Genomic DNA, 23,075 nt, shown 5'->3' on the forward strand with positions numbered 1-23,075 from the left:
CTTCTCAGGCAGCAGTCGAACATTCGTTGCCCTAGTACCTGCCATCGGCCATACCATGCTGAATACGCCGGTTCTCGTCCGATCTCCGAAGCTAAGCAGCATCGGGCTCCGTCAGTACTTGGGAGGGTGACCACCTGGGAACACGGAGTGCTGATGGCATTTTTCTTTTTTTTTTTTCTGCTCTCTTGGAGGGTTGTGTCCTTTTGTACCAGTTCTTATATTTTCTGAAAGCTAATGAACTTCTCTAATAGGTGTAAAAATTATTTGAATTTAAACGGAGTTATTCTTCTTCATATTTTGATCTAACCACTTACTTGGAAGGCAAAACAAGTTTTCGGGCGCTCTGGGTGGATGGTCGATTTGAGTTTAAAAAGGTAATAATAAACGCAGATGCAGATTCTTAATTTTGTGTGCCGCTAAAAAAACGTGTGCGCTAAGAGCACAGAAAAAGAGACTCTTCTGAAGCGAGTAGTTCTTTTTATATTTAATTTTTGCCTGATCTTGGACGATCGAATCGCGGCTCGAGCGCGCGCCGGACTCTACAGCTTGACCTGTTTCACTCTCTAACGCAACGAAAAATATTTTTACGCATAGCGAAGTATATATTTTCCGAAAGCTAATGAACTTCTCTAATAGGTGTAAAAATTATTTGAATTTAAACGTAGTTATTCTTCTTCATATTTCGATCTAACCACTTACTTGGAAGGCAAAACAAGTTTTCGGGCGCTCTGGGTGGATGGTCGATTTAAGTTTAACAAAGGTAATAATAAACGCAGATGCAGATTCTTAATATTGTGTGCCGCTCAAAAAACGTGTGCGCTAAGAGCACAGAAAAAGAGACTCTTCTGAAGCGAGTAGTTCTTTTTATATTTAATTTTTGCCTGATCTTGGACGATCGAATCGCGGCTCGAGCGCGCGCCGGACTCTACAGCTTGACATGTTTCACTCTCTAACGCAACGAAAAATATTTTTACGCATAGCGAAGTATATATTTTCCGAAAGCTAATGAACTTCTCTAATAGGTGTAAAAATTATTTGAATTTATACGGAGTTATTCTTCTTCATATTTCGATCTGACCACTTACTTGGAAGGCAAAACAAGTTTTCGGGCGCTCTGGGTGGATGGTCGATCTAAGTTTAACAAAGGTAATAATAAACGCAGATGCAGATTTTTAATTTTGTGTGCCGCTCAAAAAACGTGTGCGCTAAGAGCACAGAAAAAGAGACTCTTCTGAAGCGAGTAGTTCTTTTTATATTTAATTTTTGCCTGATCTTGGACGATCGAATCGCGGCTCGAGCGCGCGCCGGACTCTACAGCTTGACCTGTTTCACTCTCTAACGCAACGAAAAATATTTTTACGCATAGCGAAGTATATATTTTCCGAAAGCTAATGAACTTCTCTAATAGGTGTAAAAATTATTTGAATTTAAACGGAGTTATTCTTCTTCATATTTCGATCTGACCACTTACTTGGAAGGCAAAACAAGTTTTCGGGTGCTCTGGGTGGATGGTCGATCTAAGTTTAACAAAGGTAATAATAAACGCAGATGCAGATTCTTAATTTTGTGTGCCGCTCAAAAAACGTGTGCGCTAAGAGCACAGAAAAAGAGACTCTTCTGAAGCGAGTAGTTCTTTTTATATTTAATTTTTGCCTGATCTTGGACGATCGAATCGCGGCTCGAGCGCGCGCCGGACTCTACAGCTTGACATGTTTCACTCTCTAACGCAACGAAAAATATTTTTACGCATAGCGAAGTATATATTTTCCGAAAGCTAATGAACTTCTCTAATAGGTGTAAAAATTATTTGAATTTAAACGGAGTTATTCTTCTTCATATTTCGATCTGACCACTTACTTGGAAGGCAAAACAAGTTTTCGGGCGCTCTGGGTGGATGGTCGATCTAAGTTTAACAAAGGTAATAATAAACGCAGATGCAGATTCTTAATTTTGTGTGCCGCTCAAAAAACGTGTGCGCTAAGAGCACAGGAAAAGAGACTCTTCTGAAGCGAGTAGTTCTTTTTATATTTAATTTTTGCCTGATCTTGGACGATCGAATCGCGGCTCGAGCGCGCGCCGGACTCTACAGCTTGACCTGTTTCACTCTCTAACGCAACGAAAAATATTTTTACGCATAGCGAAGTATATATTTTCCGAAAGCTAATGAACTTCTCTAATAGGTGTTAAAATTATTTGAATTTAAACGTAGTTATTCTTCTTCATATTTCGATCTAACCACTTACTTGGAAGGCAAAACAAGTTTTCGGGCGCTCTGGGTGGATGGTCGATTTAAGTTTAACAAAGGTAATAATAAACGCAGATGCAGATTCTTAATTTTGTGTGCCGCCTCAAAAAACGTGTGCGCTAAGAGCACAGAAAAAGAGACTCTTCTGAAGCGAGTAGTTCTTTTTATATTTAATTTTTGCCTGATCTTGGACGATCGAATCGCGGCTCGAGCGCGCGCCGGACTCTACAGCTTGACCTGTTTCACTCTCTAACGCAACAAAAAATATTTTTACGCATAGCGAAGTATATATTTTCCGAAAGCTAATTAACTTCTCTAATAGGTGTAAAAATTATTTGAATTTAAACGTAGTTATTCTTCTTCATATTTCGATCTAACCACTTACTTGGAAGGCAAAACAAGTTTTCGGGCGCTCTGGGTGGATGGTCGATTTATGTTTAACAAAGGTAATAATAAACGCAGATGCAGATTCTTAATTTTGTGTGCCGCTAAAAAAACGTGTGCGCTAAGAGCACAGAAAAAGAGACTCTTCTGAAGCGAGTAGTTCTTTTTATATTTAATTTTTGCCTGATCTTGGACGATCGAATCGCGGCTCGAGCGCGCGCCGGACTCTACAGCTTGACCTGTTTCACTCTCTAACGCAACGAAAAATATTTTTACGCATAGCGAAGTATATATTTTCCGAAAGCTAATGAACTTCTCTAATAGGTGTAAAAATTATTTGAATTTAAACGGAGTTATTCTTCTTCATATTTCGATCTGACCACTTACTTGGAAGGCAAAACAAGTTTTCGGGCGCTCTGGGTGGATGGTCGATTTAAGTTTAACAAAGGTAATAATAAACGCAGATGCAGATTCTTAATTTTGTGTGCCGCTCAAAAAACGTGTGCGCTAAGAGCACAGAAAAAGAGACTCTTCTGAAGCGAGTAGTTCTTTTTATATTTAATTTTTGCCTGATCTTGGACGATCGAATCGCGGCTCGAGCGCGCGCCGGACTCTACAGCTTGACCTGTTTCACTCTCTAACGCAACGAAAAATATTTTTACGCATAGCGAAGTATATATTTTCCGAAAGCTAATGAACTTCTCTAATAGGTGTAAAAATTATTTGAATTTAAACGTAGTTATTCTTCTTCATATTTCGATCTAACCACTTACTTGGAAGGCAAAACAAGTTTTCGGGCGCTCTGGGTGGATGGTCGATTTAAGTTTAACAAAGGTAATAATAAACGCAGATGCAGATTCTTAATTTTGTGTGCCGCTAAAAAAAACGTGTGCGCTAAGAGCACAGAAAAAGAGACTCTTCTGAAGCGAGTAGTTCTTTTTATATTTAATTTTTGCCTGATCTTGGACGATCGAATCGCGGCTCGAGCGCGCGCCGGACTCTACAGCTTGACCTGTTTCACTCTCTAACGCAACGAAAAATATTTTTACGCATAGCGAAGTATATATTTTCCGAAAGCTAATGAACTTCTCTAATAGGTGTAAAAATTATTTGAATTTAAACGGAGTTATTTTTCTTCATATTTCGATCTAACCTCTTACTTGGAAGCCAAAACTAGTTTTCAAGCGGTCAGGGCGGCTGGTCGATTTAAGTTTAAAAGAGGTAATAATAAACGTAGATACAGATTCTTAATTTCGTGTGCCGCAAAAAAAAAGGTGTGCGCTAAGAGGACAGAAAAAAAGACTGTTCTAAAGCGAGTAGTTTTTTTTATTTTCGCCTGATCTTAGGCGATCGAATCGCGGCTCGAGCGTGAAGCGGGCCTCCACGACTTCACGAGTACCACACACAAAGATAAAATGCTGCTAACAGGGGAACAAACAATAATATAACACCAAGTATGCCTCGTGCACATTGAAAAAGAGCAGGAATCAGCTTACCGAGGCTGGAACAGAGAGGTGGCGAGAGACACGGGAGCTGCATGCCACGCAAGTGCATATCCCCCGATATGCAAACGAATTATGGCCCTGATGAGGGCCGTTTTGTTTTTCGCTCTGGATATCCAGGAGAAGACCTATTTCTTGGAGGAAGCCTTCTTTGCAGCCGGCTTCTTGGCAGGGGTCTTTTTTGCTGCCTTGGGTTTCTTGGGGCTCTTGGGTGCTGCAGCCTTCTTCTCTGCCTTTGGCTTTTTCGGCTTGGCCGACTTGGGCTTGGCCGACTTGGCCCTCTTTGCGGGCGACTTCTTGGCAGTCCCGGGCTTCTTCTTCCTGGCCGCACCGGCAGTTGCCGAGGCTGGGCGCTTCTTTGCAGCACCGGCCTCCTTTTTGGGCTTCCTAGCAGCAGGTGAGGGCTTGTCGGACTTGGCTGACAGCTTGAACGATCCGGTAGCTCCCTTGCCCTTGGTCTGCACCAATGCTCCCGCAGCCACGGCAGACTTGAGATACTTGCGGATGAAAGGAGACAGCTTCTCGACGTCCACCTTGTAGTTGGCAGACATGTATTTCTTGATGGCTTGTAGAGATGAACCACCACGTTCCTTAAGCGCACTGATGGATGCTGTCACCATTGCGGACACCTTGGGATGCGTTGGCACGGCCTTTGCCTTTCCCTTGGACACTTTCGTGGAAGCCTTTTTGGGGCTCTTAAGGGCAGCGGGGGCCGCGACCCCAGCAGGAGCGGACACTTCTTCGGACATGACCCACTCTAATCGTAAGCAGAGAGAGACTGAAAAAAAACCGTCTAGAACAAGCGCTCATTGGCCGAGAGAGGCGAGCGCGAACCTCCGGGAGAAGCCCTTCGAAGGTGACGAATGTTTGTAACCATGCCGTTTCTAAAATAACAAAGTTTGGAGTCTAATTTTTGCTCGATTCTGTGCTCTAATATAGGTTCCACATTATCCTCACAAGTCTGAGTTACTTCGATCGAGAAAAATTATTTTACGGAGCCAAGCGCATAGGCCCTCACAAGAAAGTCGCCCAAAACAGCATCCAAGAATGAACAAGCGCGCTGATTGGACGAGAGGCGAGCGCGGCCCACTGGAGAAGGTAACGAATGTTTATAACCGTGCCGTTTCTAAAATAACAAGGTTGGGAGTCTAATTTTTGCTCGATTCTGTGCTCTAACGTTGGTTCCACATTATTTCCACAAGTTTAGATCACTTCAATCGTGAAATATTGTCCTAGCGAGCCACGTGCGCTGTCCCTCGCAAGAAACTTGCCCAAAACAGCATCCAGAATGAACAAGCTCTCTGATTGGCCGAGAGGCCTTGTCGGGAAGGAAGTTTCGCCACTCGCGCTGAGGCAGTTGGTCGTCAGGAGTCGAGGTGTGTTGCTGTTTGCTAGCTCTCTCGTTTTATTGTCCCAACGTTTCGGAATGGCCCGTACGAAGCAGACCGCCCGCAAGAGCACGGGAGGAAAAGCACCGCGCAAGCAGCTGGCTACGAAGGCCGCCCGGAAGAGTGCTCCTGCAACCGGTGGAGTCAAGAAGCCGCATCGCTACAGGCCGGGCACGGTCGCGCTGCGTGAGATTCGTCGTTACCAGAAGTCGACTGAGCTGCTCATCCCGCAAGCTGCCCTTCCAGAGGCTAGTGCGGGAGATCGCGCAAGATTTCAAGACGGACCTCCGCTTCCAGAGCTCGGCTGTAATGGCCCTGCAGGAGGCCAGCGAGGCCTACTTGGTCGGTCTCTTCGAAGACACCAACCTCTGTGCCATCCACGCCAAGCGGGTAACCATCATGCCTAAGGACATCCAGCTGGCTCGTCGCATCCGCGGTGAACGCGCTTAATGTCGCTTCTTTGGAAGCGGCAGGCAACGCCACAAAAACGGCCCTCTTCAGGGCCACATCAGACATGCTTTTCGGACATGTGTAAAGCGACGTCCTCCCGTGTCTCAATCTCCGATGCTGACTTGTTCCAAGTGCAGGAGTTCAAAAGCTGTGAGTACTTTCTATTTATTCTCCCATTTTGAACTAGTTTGCATTGTGCCAAGTGCTCCGTTCGCAGTTGCTTCCAACGATTCCTTCATGTGTTCCTTGTTTTCTAAAGTGTTGTTGAATGAAATAAATAAAGAAGAAAAAAACCTTTCCCGAGACATTACAGGGTTCATTTTCTAGCAATCAGCGAATATCACGATTATAGATTCGACCAACAAAAACCCGTGGAGTAATTATCTGTTTTTGAGGGATGTCCACAACATTTATTGCCCTCTGCCGGTTTCGGGGAAATGCTGCTCCGATTGTTGACTCTCGTAGAAACAGCTTCAAATCCTCTCAAAGCGAGGCAGTGCAGCGGTGGTTTTACGAGTTCAAATAACAAGCAATGCTGGCCTTTGCGCCCGACAGCAAGTCTTGTTCGGGCAATTCGCACACGTGAAAGAATTTGGCATTAAACGCAGCGTAAATATTATGCATGGGAGAATGCCTAAGAGTGGCATTCAAGGCCTGTAGGTGATGAAAGAGAAACACTGTCGGCATTGCACAAAAAGGAAATTGAAATGCACATACCCGAGCGTTTAGAGACACGGAAGACTAGCGCACGGAAATGAGTATCCTGTACTCAAGTCATGAGTGGTCCTGAAAAGGACCGTTTTTCTGTAGCGGATGCCGCGGGATGGTTTAGGCCTTCTTCTCGGTCTTCTTGGGAAGGAGGACGGCCTGGATGTTGGGCAGGACACCTCCTTGCGCGATGGTAACGCCGGACAGCAGCTTGTTGAGCTCTTCGTCGTTGCGAATGGCCAGCTGCAGGTGTCGAGGGATGATCCTAGTTTTCTTGTTGTCCCTGGCCGCGTTTCCTGCCAGCTCGAGCACTTCGGCAGCCAGGTACTCGAGTACGGCCGCCAAGTAGACGGGGGCACCGGCACCTACTCGCTCCGCGTAGTTGCCCTTTCGCAGTAGTCGGTGGATCCTTCCCACGGGAAACTGGAGCCCCGCGCGGCTGGAACGGGTCTTGCTCTTGCCCTTTGCCTTGCCTCCTTTTCCGCGCCCAGACATCTTGGTGGAGGTGAGAAGTGGACAACCGAACAAACCAACGAACACTGAGTGAGTGAGGGAGTCAGCGCATCGAGAAGCAGAAAATCAAAGCAAGTGCCAGTCCTCTCCGCTTGGGGGGCGCTGCAAGAGCGCGTTTTCGCCTTGCACTGCCTCTGCTTCATAGCACTCCTCTCCCAAAACCCTCTCCCAAAAAATTGTAGTTTCAACTGCTTGCTCATTGGTTCGCGCAGCAACCAATCGCGAAGCTTTATTTTGGGCGTACTCCAATCACAGCGCACTGTTTCCCGCGCTCTAGAATGCTGGCCAATCGGAGCACATTTTTCAGAATGCTGTGAAAACCTATAAAAAGAGCAAAGAAAACGAAAATTTCAGGTTGCCCCAGTTGTTGTTTCGCCATCTTTTTGCGAGTAACAACGTCGATCTTCTCCCGAAGACAAGTCGCGCGAGGATGCCCCCCCAACCGAGCGGAAAAGCAGTGAAGAAGGCGGGCAAGGCACAGAAAAATGTGCGTGCCACCGACAAGAAGAAGAAGAGGCGCAAGAGGAAGGAGAGCTTCAGCATCTACATCTACAAGGTGCTCAAACAGGTCCATCCCGACACCGGAGTGTCCAGCAAGGCCATGTCGATCATGAACAGCTTCGTGAACGACATCTTCGAGCGCATCGCAGCAGAGTCGTCTCGGCTGGCTCACTACAACAAGCGCTCGACCATCACGAGTCGGGAGATCCAGACAGCTGTGAGGCTCCTGCTGCCGGGTGAACTGGCAAAGCATGCGGTGTCCGAGGGCACCAAGGCTGTCACCAAGTACACCAGTTCCAAGTAACACCCAGGAGCTATCTCCCTGCTGTATGTACAAACGGCCCTTTTGAGGGCCATACTCATCCCTGCAAAACGGCCGTCTCTCGATGACTTCCAACTCCCGTGTCTCTCTTTTCAAGAAATATGTGAGTACCCAGTGCTTCTGCATCGCGCATGTTTGCAAAGAGTATGTCTTTTTTCTTGTTGTGCAGTCGAACTTGGCTTCTTGTAGCCACAGTCGGATGTCGTTTATTTTGTTTCGGTGAAAAAAAAAAACATTGTATTTCATTGCTTTTGAGGGCACGAGTGACCTTCCTAAATATTGCACATCGCTCGCGTATGTAAAGGATATATTCGCGTGGTTTTTAGCCGTTGGGAGCCCATACTCCAAAGTGTTGTGTTTTCGAGTGGCAGCGTTTTTCTTTTTAGAGCCACGGTTGTATCAAATAACTTGCTTTTAAATTCGAGTGTTCTTATTTTAAGTTTAAAAAATGCAATGATAAACGTAGATACAGGCTTTTAATCTCGTGTGCTGCGAAAGAAAAGTGTGTACTAACAGCACAAAAAAGAGAAACTCTTTTAAGGCGAGTACTTTTATTTTTATTTTTGCCTGATCTTAGACGATCGAATCGCGGCACGAGCGCGCGCCGGACTCTACAGCTTCACATGTTTCCCTCTCTAACGCAACGAAAAATATTTTTACGCATATCGAAATATATATTTTCCGAAAGCTAATGAACTTCTCCAATAGGTGTAGAAAGCGTTTGATTTTAAACAGAGTTATTTTTGTTCATATATTGATCTAACCACTTACTTGGAAGCCAAATCTAGTTTTCGGGCGCTCTGGGTGGCTGGTCGATTTAAGTTTAAAAAAAGGTAGATAAAGACTCTTAATTTTGTGTGCCGCTAGAGAAAAGTGTGCGCTAAAAGCACAGAAAAAGAGACTTTTCTAAAGCGAGTAGTTCTTTTTATTTCTAATTTTTGCCTGATCTTAAGACGATCGAATCGCGGCTCGAGCGCGCGCCGGACTCTACAGCTTCACCTGTTTCACTCTCTAACGCAACGAAAAATATTTTTACGCATATCGAAGTATATATTTTTTGAAAGCTAATAAACTTCTTCAATAGGTGTAAAAAGCATTTGAATTGAAACGGAGTTATTCTTCTTCATATTTCGATCTAACCGCTTACTTGGAAGCCGAAACTAGTTTTCGGGCGCTAAGGGCGGCTGGTCGATTTAAGCTTAAAAAAGGTAATAAAAAACGTAGCTACAGATTCTTAATTTCGTGTGCCGCTAAAAAAAGGTGTGCGCTAAGAGCACAGAAAAAGAGACTCTTCTAAAGCGAGTAGTTTTTTTTTTATTTTTAATTTTTGCCTGATCTTGGACGATCGAATTCCGGCCCGAGCGCGAAGCCGGCCCTACGGCTTCGCCTGTTTCGCTCTCTAACGCAACGAAAAATATCTTTACGCTTACCGAAGTGTATATTTTCTGAAAGCTAATGAAATTCTTCGGTAGGTGTAAAAAGCATTTGAATTTAGACGAAATCGTTTTATTACTTTACTTCATTTGCGCGATTCGCGGCAGCGGCACGAACTGGCCGCTTTCGGGTGGCAGGTTTTGCTTCTTAACAGACCGAAGGCTTGGTAAAAAGTTTTTCAGTATCAAATTTTCTGCCAGCCAAAAAGACTTTTCGTCCCGTGTAATAAGCACTTAAAACCGGACCCTTTTATATAAGTCAATATTTTGATCAAACTATGTTCTTGGGTGACCCAACTTGCTGTCGACCCGGCTCACCATGGCGGTGAATTGCACTGCGCGCTTAAAAACGCCAGTGATAAGAAACTTTAATTTTTGTGTGCCGTGAGAAGAGTGTGTCTTGTACAAGTTCCGATGAATAGATTGCTTGAACGTTTATAAAACTCTTTTTTATTCGCATGTGAAAACGGGCCCTTGACTAGCTGCATCGGTGCGAAGCTCGGCACTCCTGAGTTGACATGTTTCTCCCATTGACTTAGCGAAAACGAATCTTAATCCCGCTAAAATATATATCTCCTGGAACCTAGAAAAAACAATGTTTTGCACATACAACTATGAAGACTCAAAATGGGCGAGGTGTATGAATGCCTTTGCTAAAGCCATGCATTTCATCAACACACGCTTGCTTCCAGTGCGCAGCCACCTGTCGGCCACAATACGAAGCTGCAGGACTGCTCCCATTCGTCGGCGGGAGAGGAGGAGGCCGTCGTGGGTTCACTTGGTCGGACCCGTAGAGCATTGCCGCCAGTCTTTGTTGAAGTAGGTGAACGGTGCGGTCGTGTTTTCCGTCCCTGTTTTTGCAGCAAACATGTCTGGAAGAGGCAAGGGCGGCAAGGGCCTGGGCAAGGGTGGTGCCAAGCGCCATCGCAAGGTTCTTCGCGATAACATCCAGGGGATCACCAAGCCTGCAATCCGTCGCCTAGCCCGCCGCGGTGGTGTCAAGCGCATTTCCGGCCTCATCTATGAAGAGACCCGCGGCGTCCTCAAGGTCTTCCTGGAGAACGTCATTCGCGATGCCGTCACCTACACCGAGCACGCCAAGAGGAAGACCGTGACGGCCATGGATGTGGTGTACGCGCTCAAGAGGCAAGGCCGTACCCTCTATGGTTTCGGTGGTTAACAGCCGTCTCGCCGTCGGACACACATCGAAAACGGCCCTTTTCAGGGCCAAACCAGTACCGATCTATCTTGGAAACGGGTTTTCATTCCAACGCCTCCCTCCCGTGTCTCTCTGTAATCCTGAAAACAAGCACTGCTTTGGGTGAGTGATTCCTCTTTTGTCATGAGTGTTGTTTTGCCGCGGGTCTCTACCATTTTGTGCGCCACAGCCGAGTGTACCAATCTTCTCAGGCAGCAGTCGAACATTCGTTGCCCTAGTACCTGCCATCGGCCATACCATGCTGAATACGCCGGTTCTCGTCCGATCACCGAAGCTAAGCAGCATCGGGCTCCGTCAGTACTTGGGAGGGTGACCACCTGGGAACACGGAGTGCTGATGGCATTTTTCTTTTTTTTTTTTTCTGCTCTCTTGGAGGGTTGTGTCCTTTTGTACCAGTTCTTATATTTTCTGAAAGCTAATGAACTTCTCTAATAGGTGTAAAAATTATTTGAATTTAAACGGAGTTATTCTTCTTCATATTTTGATCTAACCACTTACTTGGAAGGCAAAACAAGTTTTCGGGCGCTCTGGGTGGATGGTCGATTTGAGTTTAAAAAGGTAATATTAAACGCAGATGCAGATTCTTAATTTTGTGTGCCGCTAAAAAAACGTGTGCGCTAAGAGCACAGAAAAAGAGACTCTTCTGAAGCGAGTAGTTCTTTTTATATTTAATTTTTGCCTGATCTTGGACGATCGAATCGCGGCTCGAGCGCGCGCCGGACTCTACAGCTTGACCTGTTTCACTCTCTAACGCAACGAAAAATATTTTTACGCATAGCGAAGTATATATTTTCCGAAAGCTAATGAACTTCTCTAATAGGTGTAAAAATTATTTGAATTTAAACGTAGTTATTCTTCTTCATATTTCGATCTAACCACTTACTTGGAAGGCAAAACAAGTTTTCGGGCGCTCTGGGTGGATGGTCGATTTAAGTTTAACAAAGGTAATAATAAACGCAGATGCAGATTCTTAATTTTGTGTGCCGCTATAAAAACGTGTGCGCTAAGAGCACAGAAAAAGAGACTCTTCTGAAGCGAGTAGTTCTTTTTATATTTAATTTTTGCCTGATCTTGGACGATCGAATCGCGGCTCGAGCGCGCGCCGGACTCTACAGCTTGACATGTTTCACTCTCTAACGCAACGAAAAATATTTTTACGCATAGCGAAGTATATATTTTCCGAAAGCTAATGAACTTCTCTAATAGGTGTAAAAATTATTTGAATTTAAACGGAGTTATTCTTCTTCATATTTCGATCTGACCACTTACTTGGAAGGCAAAACAAGTTTTCGGGCGCTCTGGGTGGATGGTCGATCTAAGTTTAACAAAGGTAATAATAAACGCAGATGCAGATTTTTAATTTTGTGTGCCGCTCAAAAAACGTGTGCGCTAAGAGCACAGAAAAAGAGACTCTTCTGAAGCGAGTAGTTCTTTTTATATTTAATTTTTGCCTGATCTTGGACGATCGAATCGCGGCTCGAGCGCGCGCCGGACTCTACAGCTTGACATGTTTCACTCTCTAACGCAACGAAAAATATTTTTACGCATAGCGAAGTATATATTTTCCGAAAGCTAATGAACTTCTCTAATAGGTGTAAAAATTATTTGAATTTAAACGGAGTTATTCTTCTTCATATTTCGATCTGACCACTTACTTGGAAGGCAAAACAAGTTTTCGGGCGCTCTGGGTGGATGGTCGATCTAAGTTTAACAAAGGTAATAATAAACGCAGATGCAGATTCTTAATTTTGTGTGCCGCTCAAAAAACGTGTGCGCTAAGAGCACAGAAAAAGAGACTCTTCTGAAGCGAGTAGTTCTTTTTATATTTAATTTTTGCCTGATCTTGGACGATCGAATCGCGGCTCGAGCGCGCGCCGGACTCTACAGCTTGACATGTTTCACTCTCTAACGCAACGACAAATATTTTTACGCATAGCGAAGTATATATTTTCCGAAAGCTAATGAACTTCTCTAATAGGTGTAAAAATTATTTGAATTTAAACGGAGTTATTCTTCTTCATATTTCGATCTGACCACTTACTTGGAAGGCAAAACAAGTTTTCGGGCGCTCTGGGTGGATGGTCGATCTAAGTTTAACAAAGGTAATAATAAACGCAGATGCAGATTCTTAATTTTGTGTGCCGCTCAAAAAACGTGTGCGCTAAGAGCACAGAAAAAGAGACTCTTCTGAAGCGAGTAGTTCTTTTTATATTTAATTTTTGCCTGATCTTGGACGATCGAATCGCGGCTCGAGCGCGCGCCGGACTCTACAGCTTGACCTGTTTCACTCTCTAACGCAACGAAAAATATTTTTACGCATAGCGAAGTATATATTTTCCGAAAGCTAATGAACTTCTCTAATAGGTGTAAAAATTATTTGAATTTAAACGTAGTTATTCTTCTTCATATTTCGATCTAACCACTTACTTGGAAGGCAAAACAAGTTTTCGGGCGCTCTGGGTGGATGGTCGATCTAAGTTTAACAAAGGTAATAATAAACGCAGATGCAGATTCTTAATTTTGTGTGCCGCTCAAAAAACGTGTGCGCTAAGAGCACAGAAAAAGAGACTCTTCTGAAGCGAGTAGTTCTTTTTATATTTAATTTTTGCCTGATCTTGGACGATCGAATCGCGGCTCGAGCGCGCGCCGGACTCTACAGCTTGACCTGTTTCACTCTCTAACGCAACGAAAAATATTTTTACGCATAGCGAAGTATATATTTTCCGAAAGCTAATGAACTTCTCTAATAGGTGTAAAAATTATTTGAATTTAAACGTAGTTATTCTTCTTCATATTTCGATCTAACCACTTACTTGGAAGGCAAAACAAGTTTTCGGGCGCTCTGGGTGGATGGTCGATTTAAGTTTAACAAAGGTAATAATAAACGCAGATGCAGATTCTTAATTTTGTGTGCCGCTAAAAAAACGTGTGCGCTAAGAGCACAGAAAAAGAGACTCTTCTGAAGCGAGTAGTTCTTTTTATATTTAATTTTTGCCTGATCTTGGACGATCGAATCGCGGCTCGAGCGCGCGCCGGACTCTACAGCTTGACCTGTTTCACTCTCTAACGCAACGAAAAATATTTTTACGCATAGCGAAGTATATATTTTCCGAAAGCTAATGAACTTCTCTAATAGGTGTAAAAATTATTTGAATTTAAACGTAGTTATTCTTCTTCATATTTCGATCTAACCACTTACTTGGAAGGCAAAACAAGTTTTCGGGCGCTCTGGGTGGATGGTCGATTTAAGTTTAACAAAGGTAATAATAAACGCAGATGCAGATTCTTAATTTTGTGTGCCGCTAAAAAAACGTGTGCGCTAAGAGCACAGAAAAAGAGACTCTTCTGAAGCGAGTAGTTCTTTTTATATTTAATTTTTGCCTGATCTTGGACGATCGAATCGCGGCTCGAGCGCGCGCCGGACTCTACAGCTTGACCTGTTTCACTCTCTAACGCAACGAAAAATATTTTTACGCATAGCGAAGTATATATTTTCCGAAAGCTAATGAACTTCTCTAATAGGTGTAAAAATTATTTGAATTTAAACGGAGTTATTTTTCTTCATATTTCGATCTAACCTCTTACTTGGAAGCCAAAACTAGTTTTCAAGCGGTCAGGGCGGCTGGTCGATTTAAGTTTAAAAGAGGTAATAATAAACGTAGATACAGATTCTTAATTTCGTGTGCCGCAAAAAAAAAGGTGTGCGCTAAGAGGACAGAAAAAAAGACTGTTCTAAAGCGAGTAGTTTTTTTTTATTTTCGCCTGATCTTAGGCGATCGAATCGCGGCTCGAGCGTGAAGCGGGCCTCCACGACTTCACGAGTACCACACACAAAGATAAAATGCTGCTAACAGGGGAACAAACAATAATATAACACCAAGTATGCCTCGTGCACATTGAAAAAGAGCAGGAATCAGCTTACCGAGGCTGGAACAGAGAGGTGGCGAGAGACACGGGAGCTGCATGCCACGCAAGTGCATATCCCCCGATATGCAAACGAATTATGGCCCTGATGAGGGCCGTTTTGTTTTTCGCTCTGGATATCCAGGAGAAGACCTATTTCTTGGAGGAAGCCTTCTTTGCAGCCGGCTTCTTGGCAGGGGTCTTTTTTGCTGCCTTGGGTTTCTTGGGGCTCTTGGGTGCTGCAGCCTTCTTCTCTGCCTTTGGCTTTTTCGGCTTGGCCGACTTGGGCTTGGCCGACTTGGCCCTCTTTGCGGGCGACTTCTTGGCAGTCGCGGGCTTCTTCTTCCTGGCCGCACCGGCAGTTGCCGAGGCTGGGCGCTTCTTTGCAGCACCAGCCTCCTTTTTGGGCTTCCTAGCAGCAGGTGAGGGCTTGTCGGACTTGGCTGACAGCTTGAACGATCCGGTAGCTCCCTTGCCCTTGGTCTGCACCAATGCTCCCGCAGCCACGGCAGACTTGAGATACTTGCGGATGAAAGGAGACAGCTTCTCGACGTCCACCTTGTAGTTGGCAGACATGTATTTCTTGATGGCTTGTAGAGATGAACCACCACGTTCCTTAAGCGCACTGATGGATGCTGTCACCATTGCGGACACCTTGGGATGCGTTGGCACGGCCTTTGCCTTTCCCTTGGACACTTTCGTGGAAGCCTTTTTGGGGCTCTTAAGGGCAGCGGGGGCCGCGACCCCAGCAGGAGCGGACACTTCTTCGGACATGACCCACTCTAATCGTAAGCAGAGAGAGACTGAAAAAAAACCGTCTAGAACAAGCGCTCATTGGCCGAGAGAGGCGAGCGCGAACCTCCGGGAGAAGCCCTTCGAAGGTGACGAATGTTTGTAACCATGCCGTTTCTAAAATAACAAAGTTTGGAGTCTAATTTTTGCTCGATTCTGTGCTCTAATATAGGTTCCACATTATCCTCACAAGTCTGAGTTACTTCGATCGAGAAAAATTATTTTACGGAGCCAAGCGCATAGGCCCTCACAAGAAAGTCGCCCAAAACAGCATCCAAGAATGAACAAGCGCGCTGATTGGACGAGAGGCGAGCGCGGCCCACTGGAGAAGGTAACGAATGTTTATAACCGTGCCGTTTCTAAAATAACAAGGTTGGGAGTCTAATTTTTGCTCGATTCTGTGCTCTAACGTTGGTTCCACATTATTTCCACAAGTTTAGATCACTTCAATCGTGAAATATTGTCCTAGCGAGCCACGTGCGCTGTCCCTCGCAAGAAACTTGCCCAAAACAGCATCCAGAATGAACAAGCTCTCTGATTGGCCGAGAGGCCTTGTCGGGAAGGAAGTTTCGCCACTCGCGCTGAGGCAGTTGGTCGTCAGGAGTCGAGGTGTGTTGCTGTTTGCTAGCTCTCTCGTTTTATTGTCCCAACGTTTCGGAATGGCCCGTACGAAGCAGACCGCCCGCAAGAGCACGGGAGGAAAAGCACCGCGCAAGCAGCTGGCTACGAAGGCCGCCCGGAAGAGTGCTCCTGCAACCGGTGGAGTCAAGAAGCCGCATCGCTACAGGCCGGGCACGGTCGCGCTGCGTGAGATTCGTCGTTACCAGAAGTCGACTGAGCTGCTCATCCGCAAGCTGCCCTTCCAGAGGCTAGTGCGGGAGATCGCGCAAGATTTCAAGACGGACCTCCGCTTCCAGAGCTCGGCTGTAATGGCCCTGCAGGAGGCCAGCGAGGCCTACTTGGTCGGTCTCTTCGAAGACACCAACCTCTGTGCCATCCACGCCAAGCGGGTAACCATCATGCCTAAGGACATCCAGCTGGCTCGTCGCATCCGCGGTGAACGCGCTTAATGTCGCTTCTTTGGAAGCGGCAGGCAACGCCACAAAAACGGCCCTCTTCAGGGCCACATCAGACATGCTTTTCGGACATGTGTAAAGCGACGTCCTCCCGTGTCTCAATCTCCGATGCTGACTTGTTCCAAGTGCAGGAGTTCAAAAGCTGTGAGTACTTTCTATTTATTCTCCCATTTTGAACTAGTTTGCATTGTGCCAAGTGCTCCGTTCGCAGTTGCTTCCAACGATTCCTTCATGTGTTCCTTGTTTTCTAAAGTGTTGTTGAATGAAATAAATAAAGAAGAAAAAAACCTTTCCCGAGACATTACAGGGTTCATTTTCTAGCAATCAGCGAATATCACGATTATAGATTCGACCAACAAAAACCCGTGGAGTAATTATCTGTTTTTGAGGGATGTCCACAACATTTATTGCCCTCTGCCGGTTTAGGGGAAATGCTGCTCCGATTGTTGACTCTCGTAGAAACAGCTTCAAATCCTCTCAAAGCGAGGCAGTGCAGCGGTGGTTTTACGAGTTCAAATAACAAGCAATGCTGGCCTTTGCGCCCGACAGCAAGTCTTGTTCGGGCAATTCGCACACGTGAAAGAATTTGGCATTAAACGCAGCGTAAATATTATGCATGGGAGAATGCCTAAGAGTGGCATTCAAGGCCTGTAGGTGATGAAAGAGAAACACTGTCGGCATTGCACAAAAAGGAAATTGAAATGCACATACCCGAGCGTTTAGAGACACGGAAGACTAGCGCACGGAAATGAGTATCCTGTACTCAAGTCATGAGTGGTCCTGAAAAAGACCGTTTTTCTGTAGCGGATGCCGCGGGATGGTTTAGGCCTTCTTCTCGGTCTTCTTGGGAAGGAGGACGGCCTGGATGTTGGGCAGGACACCTCCTTGCGCGATGGTAACGCCGGACAGCAGCTTGTTGAGCTCTTCGTCGTTGCGAATGGCCAGCTGCAGGTGTCGAGGGATGATCCTAGTTTTCTTGTTGTCCCTGGCCGCGTTTCCTGCCAGCTCGAGCACTTCGGCAGCCAGGTACTCGAGTACGGCCGCCAAGTAGACGGGGGCACCGGCACCTACTCGCTCCGCGTAGTTGCCCTTTCGCAGTAGTCGGTGGATCCTTCCCACGGGAAACTGGAGCCCCGCGCGGCTGGAACGGGTCTTGCTCTTGCCCTTTGCCTTGCCTCCTTTTCCGCGCCCAGACATCTTGGTGGAGGTGAGAAGTGGACAACCGAACAAACCAACGAACACTGAGTGAGTGAGGGAGTCAGCGCATCGAGAAGCAGAAAATCAAAGCAAGTGCCAGTCCTCTCCGCTTGGGGGGCGCTGCAAGAGCGCGTTTTCGCCTTGCACTGCCTCTGCTTCATAGCACTCCTCTCCCAAAACCCTCTCCCAAAAAATTGTAGTTTCAACTGCTTGCTCATTGGTTCGCGCAGCAACCAATCGCGAAGCTTTATTTTGGGCGTACTCCAATCACAGCGCACTGTTTCCCGCGCTCTAGAATGCTGGCCAATCGGAGCACATTTTTCAGAATGCTGTGAAAACCTATAAAAAGAGCAAAGAAAACGAAAATTTCAGGTGAGGTGACTTTTAGAAGAGTTGGCAAATAAAGTAGACGTGTGATTTGTTAGCTCCAATATAAGCGCCATTTTGAATTTAGTCCTAGCTTTAACCCTAACTTCGTAATGTGAAGAAGAATTAAGATAGAGTAGAGCTAGTTAGTGTTAAAGATCCTTCTGCCTTAAAGAGGCGGAGGGACCTTTATTTAAACAGTTTGTAGTTTCCCCCCCGCCCTCCCTCGGGAGGGCACCGACGCAGGCATGCCCCCGGACCAACTGACCACGGACCACTCAAAGGAGACAGAGGACCCCTCGGGGTACCTGCTGCGGAGCAGGGCCATGAAGCCCAAACCAAACACAGACGGTAACCATTCGTTACCGCCAGCCGGCGCGAGCCACGTGGACAACGCGGAAAACCTCGTGGGGACCGGATCCCGCGCGGAGGCTAGCCTCCGCGTGGCACCCGAGAGCCACGAGGACGGCGCCCACGTGGAGCGCGACGAGCCCCCGAAGGATGGCGTCCCCCGACCGGACGCCATCCTAGGTGTACTAAAAAGTGCCGGTTTAGTACACCCAAATGCAGATCGGCTCCCGGACGAAGTCGTGGACCTGTTCCACGACTGCGAGAACAGCGACAGCCCCTCCGAAGCAAGCGGGGACACAACATCGAGCCCCAGTGACTCCACACCTGACAACACCTCCGAGGAGGATGACGACCAACTCCAGGTGACTGTAAACACCTCCAACCAGTTTGCAGCACTTCTGGAAGCAGGCAGCAAGGACTGCAACACCCTCATCGAGGAACTGCAACAAAAAAGAAAGGACGGTGCAGCAACCCCTCCCCGAGCGACAACCCCCCCCACAGTGACAAGCCCCCCAACATCCGGGGCCTCACGTAAGACAAACAAAGGCAAGGGTAACCAACCAATTCCCTCCTTAGACGAACTCCCCGCAAAGGGGTCCACAGTCCTGCTCCGCCCAACGGGAACAGGTAAGCTAACCCTCGAGAACAGAGTCTCCTTGGCACAGGGCCTTCGACAGGTCACGGGCGGCAAGGCGGCCGCCACACGTTTCAATCTCAGGCGAAACGTGATGGCGGTCGAAACAACGAGCGCGGCAATGACCCACCGCCTCCTAGGCACCGACAAGCTGGCGAGCCTCCCTCTCCATGCCACCCTCGCGCCGGCCAGAGCGGTGAGTATCGGCGTAATCCGCGGACTTTGCCCCAATGACGCAACAGAACAGCTGACCCGAGGCCTCGAAAGCGAGGTGCCCGTGGACCACATCAGACGGTTCAGCGGAGGGCGGTACGCGGAGCTCTTCTTCGGCGGACCCCTACCAGCCACGGTCCTGATCTATGACATCGAGTTTGTCGTGGAGGCACGACACGTCCGGCCAACGCAGTGCTGGGGATGCGGACGCTTCGGCCACGTGCAGTCCGCGTGCACGCTGCCCACTGCCTGCCCTACATGCAGGGGCAGGCACCCTCGGGGTAAGTGCGCGACAAAACTCACCCCCATTTGCCCCAACTGCAAGTGCAGACACGCTGCATTCGACAAGGGATGCAGCGTGTACCAACAACACAAGCGCGAGGCCGAGGCGGTCCGCGACACCGGCTGCAGCTGGAAGGAGGCCAAACGTGTCGCCGCCGAACTCCACAAGAAAAAGGCAAGCGAGCGCAGCACGCAGCGCGCGCAGGAGCAGACCGCCACCCCGCCCCCCTGGATGCACAGCGGAGCCAGCCAGACTCCCGCGTGGCAGACCAGCGTGCTCCCAGCGAGCTCAGTCTGGGGAGACACTTTCCCAACGCTGGAAGCGCGCAGTCGGCCAAACGCGGTGAGTAGGACTCGCGAACTAATCCCCCCAGTCGTCCCACAGCCCCCACAGGTAAAGACAAGAGAGGCCTCCACTAACACGGAACCCAGCGCCAAAATCCCCGAAGTCGGTAAGCCGCGGCGGCGGGAGGGGGTCTATCGCAGGTCCTACCGTCCAGACAGCCAACAGCAGCGGCGAGGGGTCAATGACCGGCGCCCAGCTGACGCACGGCACCTGCGAGGATCCTCCTCTCCCCGCGCGGACGACCGACCCGGTGGCGAGAGGGAAAGGCCTCTCCCCCAGCAAGAACAGGTGCCCCCCTCACCCCCCTTCCCCGCAGCCTCCCCAGGAGACAGCGCCGGGGATTCCCCTCGGCGGGACGAGACGGACACGCCCCCCACCGCGCAGGAAATGCGCGACATGATCCACAACCTGGAGGATCTGCTCCAAACACTAATCCCGCTTTTCCTCAAGAATCGGCAGGCTACAGCCATGATCCCGGAGGGGACCTTACTACACAGCATCACCGCGGGGATGCAACGTTCGCGGCAAGGAACTGAGAATGCCTACAAGCACTAGGAAAACAAGTAAGCCTAATGCTGTAAAAGGTTGTCCCTCGATCCTCCAGTGGAACGCGAACGGGCTCGGCAACCGCCTCACCCACCTGAGGGCAGAACTCTTGGCAAGGCCGTACGAGGTGGTGCTGCTGCAGGAGCCAAAAATGGACGTGAGCAAACTAACCATTCCCAGCTACACCACCTACTGCTGCCCCGGCCGGGAAAAACAACCCTGGGCGGCCGTGCTCGTCCACAAAGACGCGACCCACTGCCGGATCGAGAGCGCCGATTACTGCTCGGACACTTCGGAACTTGTAGGTATTCGGGTAAAGAAAAATAACCAGACATTTTCTATCTTTTCTTGCTACGTTCACCCCAACGCGGCGTGGGGTGGAGAGGTTGTAAAACAAATTCACGCGCGAGAGCAGGGCATAATCATTCTCGGCGGAGACTTTAACTCGCACAACGAGCTGTGGGGGGACAGGAAAACGACCGCGCGCGGCAAGCGTTTGCAGGAGGCCCTCGCCCAAACCGACTTGGAGTACAGCGGAACAGGGCAGCCCACATTCATCGGACGAGGCGTCGAGCGGAGCGTACTCGATTTAACGTTCTGCTCGGCGCGATTCCCACTGACCACGGTGCTCGAGCAAGACAGCTGGGGGAGCGACCACGTTCCCATAACATCGGGACCTGCCCCACGGCCACCCAATCGAACGTGCAAGGTGGTCCACTGGGACAGGTATCGTGCCTTCCTCCGCCAGTACGAGGCGATGGGCTGGCCCCTTGACAGCCAGGCCATCGGCGCCGCACTCAAAGAGGCCACCACGTCAGTGAGTATCCCCGTTGAGCGTCCTAATCCTGACTTTCGCTGGCTCCAACTCCGAGCACAAAGACGCCAGGCACAGAGGGTGGCCCTGCGGACGGGCCGTCACGAGGACACACTCCGCTACCGACGCCAGGATGCACTCTTCAAGCGACACGGTAAGAGGCTCGCCAGGGAGCAGTGGAAGCAGAAGTGTGAGTCCTTCGACGGCCCCCGCGGGGCCACCAAGGCGTGGAAAATGGCCAAGACCCTCTGCAACCGACCGGGACCGCGAGATCCTATTGCAGGTATGGCACTCGCGCTTAACATTTCCGATGCAGACGTCCGAGAACTTCTAGCGGACGCACTGCTCTCCCCCCCCACCCGCGCCTGCCGCCCGAGATGCACCGCCCGGATGGCGAGACTGGAAGTGGCACGCGAAGCCCCAGATGACAGAGGGGCTCGGAGACTTCCAGCTACACGAGTTGGAACGCGCCCTGGCATCGCTCCCACGTAAAAAGTCGGCCCCCGGAGCAGACGGCGTCACCGCTGCAGCGCTGAGAAACCTCGACAAAGCGAGCTACCCAGCGCTGCTAGAATTGTTCAATCGAGCGTGGCGAGACGCCAACATCCCTTCCGAATGGCGTTCGGCAGTCGTCGTCCCGATCCCCAAGCCGGGTAAGCCCAGAAAAGATCCCAGCTCGTTCCGACCCATCGCGCTCACGTCGTGCATGGGGAAACTACTCGAACGAATGGTGAAAAGCCGACTCGAATACCATCTCGAGTCGGTGGGCGGATACCCGGAAAGCACGTGTGGATTCCGACGGCATCACTGCACCGCAGACGCCATCGCGGATCTGGTGACCACGCTCGAGGAAAGCAAGGCAAAGAGATGGACGACGGGAGTCGTCCTTCTCGATGTGTCTAAAGCATTCGACGCCGTCAAACACTCAGCAATTCTGGACATGCTCAGGCTGTCAGGAATCGAGGGCCGACCGCTCCGTTACGTGAGGGCGTATCTCAGCGGCAGAGAGGCGCAGGTACGAGCAGCCAAGGGACTCAGCACTCCCAGGAAAATCAGGTGTGGCGTCCCCCAGGGGGGCGTGCTTTCCCCCTTGCTATTTAATGTGGCTATGTCGGCCCTCCCGCAAATCATAAACATTGGCCAAAAGGGAGTCAAGCGCCTCCAAATAGCGGTTTACGCAGACGACATTGCACTTTGGGCAACTGCTCGGGGATGGCACCGAGGGGCCGTGCGGAAAGCTTTGCAGAGAGGGGTCACCAACATTGAGCACTATCTTTCCCTGCTCGGCCTGTCCCTCTCCCCGAGCAAGTCCGTCGTTCTGTGCAATGCCCCCCACTACACATATCGCTTCTCAATGTCAATCAAAGCAGGCGGCACAGAAATTCCAATCAAGAAGCAAGCAGCTTACCTGGGGGTGCAACTGGACAGGAAAGCCACATGGGCTCCTGCGGTTGCAGAGGTAATCCGTAAGTGCCGACGCCACGCGCGTATAATCCAAATGCTTGCAGGTACTCGCCGCGGAACCTCACAGGGTATGCTGTTGACCCTCTACAAGGGATTGATTCTTTCTCGCGCACTGTACGCACTGCCGCTACTAACACTCACAGAGAACCAGTGGGAACTGCTCGAACGGATGCAACGCACTGCACTTCGCGTCTGCCTCGGAGTCCCCCGCACGGCCTCCTCGCGCCACACACTGAACGATGCAGGCGTCACCACGGTAAGACTCGCAGCGGCCGAACGAGCGATGCGGCACCTCATCCGGATCGGTGAGTCGAGGGGCACAACCGGGCTGCCCCAGCGTATTTTACAACGCACACGGTCCCAACTCGCCGCGCACGCGAGGGAACTTTTTCGGATCGCGGGCGGCCCGGGGAACAACCCTACACC

General features: G+C 48.9%; 7 protein-coding genes, 2 non-coding genes and 1 pseudogene across 9 annotated transcripts; 6 read left to right on the forward strand and 4 right to left on the reverse strand.

Moving 5' to 3' along the window:
• The first annotated feature begins 40 nt into the window (after positions 1-40).
• On the forward strand, positions 41-159 carry LOC121836290. The gene has a single exon (XR_006077858.1). It is a non-coding gene; the product is annotated as a 5S ribosomal RNA (ribosomal RNA).
• A 4,043-nt stretch (positions 160-4,202) lies between these two features.
• On the reverse strand, positions 4,203-5,112 carry LOC121836253 (histone H1-III-like). The gene has a single exon (XM_042291100.1). The coding sequence runs from the start codon at positions 4,878-4,880 to the stop codon at positions 4,260-4,262; it is 621 nt and encodes a 206-aa protein (XP_042147034.1). The 5' UTR covers positions 4,881-5,112; the 3' UTR covers positions 4,203-4,259.
• Positions 5,113-5,294: 182 nt separating this feature from the next.
• LOC121836255 lies at positions 5,295-5,969 on the forward strand (annotated as a pseudogene).
• An 828-nt stretch (positions 5,970-6,797) lies between these two features.
• LOC121836258 (histone H2A-like) lies at positions 6,798-7,172 on the reverse strand. Its single transcript, XM_042291107.1, has one exon. The coding sequence runs from the start codon at positions 7,170-7,172 to the stop codon at positions 6,798-6,800; it is 375 nt and encodes a 124-aa protein (XP_042147041.1).
• Positions 7,173-7,620: 448 nt separating this feature from the next.
• Positions 7,621-8,264, forward strand: LOC120846732 (histone H2B). The gene has a single exon (XM_040218598.2). The coding sequence runs from the start codon at positions 7,621-7,623 to the stop codon at positions 7,993-7,995; it is 375 nt and encodes a 124-aa protein (XP_040074532.1). The 3' UTR covers positions 7,996-8,264.
• Positions 8,265-10,277: 2,013 nt separating this feature from the next.
• LOC121836260 (histone H4) lies at positions 10,278-10,679 on the forward strand. Its single transcript, XM_042291110.1, has one exon. The coding sequence runs from the start codon at positions 10,315-10,317 to the stop codon at positions 10,624-10,626; it is 312 nt and encodes a 103-aa protein (XP_042147044.1). The 5' UTR covers positions 10,278-10,314; the 3' UTR covers positions 10,627-10,679.
• Positions 10,680-10,888: 209 nt separating this feature from the next.
• Positions 10,889-11,007, forward strand: LOC120848496. The gene has a single exon (XR_005717702.1). It is a non-coding gene; the product is annotated as a 5S ribosomal RNA (ribosomal RNA).
• Positions 11,008-14,664: 3,657 nt separating this feature from the next.
• Positions 14,665-15,342, reverse strand: LOC120837197 (histone H1-III-like). Its single transcript, XM_040206435.2, has one exon. The coding sequence runs from the start codon at positions 15,340-15,342 to the stop codon at positions 14,722-14,724; it is 621 nt and encodes a 206-aa protein (XP_040062369.2). The 3' UTR covers positions 14,665-14,721.
• A 452-nt stretch (positions 15,343-15,794) lies between these two features.
• Positions 15,795-16,430, forward strand: LOC120837198 (histone H3). Its single transcript, XM_040206436.2, has one exon. The coding sequence runs from the start codon at positions 15,882-15,884 to the stop codon at positions 16,428-16,430; it is 549 nt and encodes a 182-aa protein (XP_040062370.2). The 5' UTR covers positions 15,795-15,881.
• Positions 16,431-17,258: 828 nt separating this feature from the next.
• LOC115321500 (histone H2A) lies at positions 17,259-17,633 on the reverse strand. The gene has a single exon (XM_042291104.1). The coding sequence runs from the start codon at positions 17,631-17,633 to the stop codon at positions 17,259-17,261; it is 375 nt and encodes a 124-aa protein (XP_042147038.1).
• Positions 17,634-23,075: the final 5,442 nt, after the last annotated feature.

Source organism: Ixodes scapularis, unplaced genomic scaffold (assembly GCF_016920785.2).
Source record: "Ixodes scapularis isolate PalLabHiFi unplaced genomic scaffold, ASM1692078v2 PGA_scaffold22__2_contigs__length_789307, whole genome shotgun sequence".
Taxonomy (NCBI): Eukaryota; Metazoa; Arthropoda; class Arachnida; order Ixodida; family Ixodidae; genus Ixodes; species Ixodes scapularis.